This window comes from Lichtheimia ornata (assembly GCF_029851405.1).
Source record: "Lichtheimia ornata isolate CBS 291.66 chromosome Unknown scaffold00002, whole genome shotgun sequence".
Taxonomy (NCBI): domain Eukaryota; kingdom Fungi; phylum Mucoromycota; class Mucoromycetes; order Mucorales; family Lichtheimiaceae; genus Lichtheimia; species Lichtheimia ornata.
This window is the reverse complement of record NW_026695322.1, coordinates 968,073-973,637: the sequence shown is the minus strand read 5'-3', so window position 1 is coordinate 973,637 and position 5,565 is coordinate 968,073. Positions and strand designations below refer to the sequence as shown.

General features: G+C 43.5%; 2 protein-coding genes across 2 annotated transcripts; one reads left to right on the top strand and one right to left on the bottom strand.

The window, feature by feature from the left end:
* Nucleotides 1-2,039: 2,039 nt before the first annotated feature.
* O0I10_000844 (uncharacterized protein) lies at nt 2,040-2,873 on the top strand (the record flags this gene model as incomplete). The annotated part of the gene is made up of 5 exons (XM_058480947.1): nt 2,040-2,093; nt 2,154-2,232; nt 2,297-2,437; nt 2,498-2,548; nt 2,620-2,873. 5 exons carry the CDS (start codon nt 2,040-2,042, stop codon nt 2,871-2,873), a joined length of 579 nt encoding a protein of 192 aa, XP_058348511.1.
* Nucleotides 2,874-4,045: 1,172 nt separating this feature from the next.
* Nucleotides 4,046-5,185, bottom strand: O0I10_000843 (uncharacterized protein; the record flags this gene model as incomplete). Its single annotated transcript, XM_058480946.1, has 5 exons — nt 4,046-4,105; nt 4,174-4,491; nt 4,552-4,641; nt 4,707-4,767; nt 5,103-5,185. The coding sequence occupies 5 exons, from the start codon at nt 5,183-5,185 to the stop codon at nt 4,046-4,048; spliced, it is 612 nt and encodes a 203-aa protein (XP_058348510.1).
* Nucleotides 5,186-5,565: the final 380 nt, after the last annotated feature.

Here is a 5,565-nt window from a genome sequence, read left to right as displayed (position 1 = left end):
CATGCAAAGTAGCTGAGTTACACAAAGAGGTCCCTCTGCATCTTTTGCTTTGCCAGGGTCCACCTACTTGACAATGAACAAAGACCACTCTTCATATAGCATCACGCTTACAAATATAAAGGCGCCTGTATCTGCATACTTTATAATGAAACGTGGGGTTTTGAATAGAGCAATGTGCTCGGCTTGGCCAACAGCACCTTGTGTGAAAGTTTCGCGTTCAATGTCGCAAACAGCCCAAAAAATATTTTTTGCTCGTCGTCGTCGAAGTGGTCGACCCCCAGATCCAGTTTGGCTGGCAGCGACATTGCGAAATCTGGGATTGGCAAGCTTGATCGTGAAACTTTCACACAAGGTGCTGTTGGCCAAGCCGAGCACATCGCTCTATTCAAAACCCCAACGTTTCATTGTAAAGTTTAGGGATACAGGCGTCTTTATGTTTGTAAGCTTGATACTATATGAGAAGTGGTCTTTGTTTAATGTAAAGTAGTATGAGTATAATAGAGCAAAAGATGCAGAGGGCGTGTTTGTGTAACTTGAGTCAGTCAGCACAGGCGATGCATGATACTTGTACACTATTTAGGACTAGTTCCTAAACTGCCCGCTGATAGCCCATTCCTCCCATTCACCTTTGTTGCCCAATCCAATGCATACGAACGATTGTCGTGCTCCAGCCCAGCATGCCCATCCTTCAACTTTCTTGATTCGAGTTGACATGGTAGTAAGGTAATGGCTATTGTTGGATTATCATTATCATGTAAAGTGTAAAATGGCACAGACCCTTTTGCTATACGTGAGGATCATCATGTCTTTTATTTACGTGTATCCATTGTCTATCGTGAGGTTGATGATCATGGATGGGTGGATGGTGTGCGTGGGGTCATTGAATGGCCTCAGCGCAATAGCAGTAGGGGGATTTAAACTTGGGGGACAGCAGCTCCACGACTTGAGGCAACGCTTCTCTTCTTTTTCTCCCACCTTTCCTTATTCCATTCACGACATCTCGATCAAGGTAATGTATTATAAAAAAGTCCTCTTGTTGGCTGTGAGGTGTTAATGTAGTTCTGAACATGCATTGTCAGGGAGTGAGTGTGTCCAAGTGCTGAGGAATGAGCGTGGTTGGTGGTTGGTGGTTGCCATGGCGATATTGTTGCTTCCTTTTGCTCGTTGCTATTCCCGCTCTACGCTTGGTGTCAACAGGTACATTCAGAGTCCAATGTTGCAGCCGAATTGGTTCCATTGACGCGTCAGCTTGTATAGAGAGCAAGTTTGGTTTCAAGACGTTTGCTGGTTTGGCGTTCTGTTTCGGCTCAACAACACTACTACACCATGGTTTCCAGTTTCAGTAACCAAGAACAAAGGGGTCTTTATGTATATGGAAAAGGCAAGTGCAATGAAACAAACAATGAAAAGGGTATATTGTATATGTTTGCTAATAATGAACTGAATAGGTCTTTGATCAAGCAATTCAACTTTAGCCATCATCATCATCTCCTTGCGCTCGACTCCTTTGGGCGATTTGACAGCAATACTCTTCGTGATACTGTACTTCTTTTGCCGATGTCTCATCAGAGCCCGTGTCACTTACCCCTGCCACAGCTATTGCTATTCCACTGCTTCCATTTCTTCCTCTATCTCTTGTTCGTCTTCCTCCTCCTCATTGTCCACCTCGATTTCTGTACCTCCTTCAAAGCGTGTTTGTCTCACACACGATGGTTCCACCGCTCTTTCTTCTTCTTCGGCGACAAGCGGTGATGATGACGGTGACAATGATATTGACGATGAAGATGCTTGGAGCATGTTGAAGGAATTTGACACCTTGGGTGGTCCCAACCGAAAGAAGCATGTATCCTGGAAAGAAGAACAACCTGATTTGGTTGAGCTTTTTGGTACGTAATTTGAGAAGAATAGCAGTACAACATCATCATCCAATTCACTTTTGATTTGCAAATACCTTAGGTCCAGGAAGCAAGTTCATGGAAAAGATCAAAACCAAAGCAACAGGAGTGAATGCTGATTTGATAGATGGACCCATCCTCAAGATGGATGCTGCATCCAAAAAGCTCGATGTGTTAATCAAGCTAATGCAAAGATTGGTAAATACGTACACTCAAAAAACAAAAGAAAGTTTATAATAGCATTTTCTCGTCATATAGCTCGTGATTAAGGGACCTGCTCCCATTAACTACGTGACCATCAAAGGCACAATCGCAGCTGAAAACCTTGAAGAAGCAGGTGAGTAAGCTCGCGAAACCTGTAGCCCACCACAAGCTGCATTTCTCGGTCGCGAAGACGAGAGGCACCTGGACCTCTGAGCAAGTTGCTCACCTTGCTCATGCCCTCCGCAAATATCTTCTTGACTCGCCACCACCACCAGCAATCAAAACGAGCTTTATCTGTAACGAGACAACGTACATAAATTTTGTACAGCAAACACAAGGTAGGTGTACTCCACTCATTTGATCGTATCATCCTATTTTATTAATCAACTTCATTATAGTCCTTGGTATCACACCTTCTGACCCGAACAGCGCTGCACACACAATGATAGGTACATATGTATATATATTGTCACGCTTCATGATGGTTCAAATCCCATACTTATTATTATGTTGTTAACAGGCAACTTACAGGGTGTGCTTAAGATGGAGAAAAATATCGACATGGAAACCAGCTACGACGTAACTATTCTGAACAGGAAGAATAAGATCGAAGGAGCCGGCGTCAAAAAGCTCAAAAACATTATCAGCAACCTCAATGGTTCCGATGGATTTTTGGGACCGTTGGCGCTCGATAAGGTTACAGCAAGTCAACGAGTAAACAACCTAGACACTAAGAATAAAAGCTACTTCACCCTTTTGGATATGAAGTTGTAAAAAGGCAATCTATGTATGTTTTGAGTTTCTCATTTTACCCATGACTTGAATTATGCAAAGGGCAAGTATGGATGATGCCAATTCTTGTATCCCTGTATCTCTCTTTATAATAATACATAGCAGGCAACGTTGTGCTAATCGGACATAGGACCATAAATGTAAGTCGAGAGGATCGTTCTTCTTTCGTAGATTGGACACTTCTATACAATGACCCTTGTTATTTCATGCAAGCCGCAATCATGATGGGTTTTGACATACAAGGTGATTTTTGGGCTGTACTACCATTCCATCTTGTCACTACATGTAATGGAGTTGAAAGTCGTAAAAAGATGAAAGAAATGGTGCTGTGGCGGTATTTTATCATTTGTGTACCACGATAGAATGAATCTCCATCATGCTTTCATACTAGCGTTGATGTACATACGTATACTTGCCATGTTCGCTGTTGTTTATAGGATGTCGAAAGCGTGAATGCAGCCGATGGTGTGTGTTACTTTGCAAATGATTATGTTTTAGAAGCGAACGAGCTGAAACATCTTTTATTGCTATCCAATGTACTGCAACGTATCAAATTCTATTCGTCTCTCGTTGATAAGCAAGAACTTCAACCAGGCACTTGATCGTGCGAACTTGGACATTTTTGGACCCCTGGGCAAACGCCTCCTCGTCAGTGACAATACAAATGGCGATGTTGGGCTCATTGTTGTCGCTGGTCAAGTCTTGAACGATCTTGGATGTGCCTATTTCACCTCGAGATGCTGAGCTTTAGCCTAAGGTGCGTGCTCCAAAAACCTTTGATGCTCGCTCAAGCGCATGCCTTGAAGGATACGGGTTACTTGGATGTCTCCTAAGACCTTGAAGATATACGTATGAGCCAAGAGTGTTTGGTAACCATTCCATCATTGATACTTACATCTTTGCATGGTGTTGCTGCCTTATGGTGTTCTTCATCCATCCACAATTGGTGATGCTATCAGCAATCCCTGTAACATTGATGTCATAAATCAATCCTCTGCAATTTCCTCCATCAGGTCATTACTTACACTTTGCCGTTACAATGTGCATCCTGCTATCATTGATGGCATAAAGGTATGATGGTGTACGCATTGTTGATGGATCCTCGACATAGGTGATCACGCGAGTTGCTTCTTCGATATTGGATTTGTCAAGAATTATACGGTGGCATGCAATGGGATGTTCTTGATCATCTCAACAAATACGAGCTGGTCATGCTGTGATAAAGGAAATGTTAACAATACGAAAAAGGGTAACTAGATCGAGGGTAATCTTACCAGGGCACGTTGTAGAATACAGTCCTCCGTGTCTTCTCAGCACTTGTATGAGACTGTGTCAGGAGTTGATCCGTGGCCCCAATTTCCTTATTGACAACATTGGTAGAAGATGACAACCTGGCTACTGCTGCTGTTCCTTTCCCACTTTTCGAATCGCTGGTAACCAATTGATCCACTAGCTCTTGCAAGTCTTTGCTTGAAGTCTCCTCCTCGATCAAAACATCCGCAAGATCCGGGTTTTCGTGGTTGCACAAGACGTGTCGTTGTAAATCTGAAGGCTTGCCAAAAGATGCTTCACAACCAGGATGAGTACAATGATGTCGTCGCTATTCATCATATCCTATCTAAGTAACAAGACATTGGGTGGTTGAATCTCAAGTACTTACTACGTGCATACGTTGAAAATGGGCGTATTCTTGCTGTTGGCTGTAAAAAGTGGCATCACAGTCGTCGACGCGACAAGCTATTGGTTGTCTCTGAATGCATCACAATACACTCAATGAGAAAGAGAGCCATGGCGCGCATTGCTGTGAATGAATACCTTGTGTATGGTGTCAACATGTTCCCTTAGATGATCGTGGCGAAGAAATAAACGAGAGCATCTTGACAACGCTTAAGGTTTCCAATCCTTCAACATACACCAAGGGCCTTCATCCTCATTTCATCATCACCGACGCCGTCGTCGTCGTCGTCACCGCTTGTCACTGAGGAAGAAGAAAGAGGGGTGATATGATCGATGCGAGACAAAACGCGCTTGGCAGGAGGCACCGAAATCGAGGTAGGCAATGAGGAGGAGGAAGACGAAAAAGAACAAGAGACAGAAGAACAAGTGGAAGCACTAGCAATAGCAGTAGCAGCTGTATGAGGCATGGGATCAATGAGATGACGATGATGATGCCTATCCAACAAAAGCATCGTTCATCATTAGTAAACATACACAATAAACGCGCTTTCCATTGTTTTCACTGCACTTGCCTCTTGCATATTCATAAAGGATTTCGTTGCTGTTGTTGGTTGCATCGTGGTGTAGCGTTGTCGAGCCGAATGAAAAGCCAAATGGGCCAACGTCTTTGCTATTGAATTCTGCCATCTATACATGCAAGTTAACACGTCAGTGGAATACGATCTTCTGCTACATTGGGGACTTGAATGTACCTGTTGCACCAAGTGTGTAAGAGCGCCATAACGGCGACGACATGACGTTGACTACAACCACCTCCACTGCATTCCCTGACTATGCATGTTCATTCAATACCTCACAGCCAACAATAGCACTCTTCTGTAATACATTACCTTGATCGGGATGTTGTGAATGGGGATAAAAGTAGAGGAGGGAGAAAGAGAAGAGAAAGCGTTGTCTCAAGTCGAGGAGCTGCTGTCCCCCAAGTTTAAATCCCCCT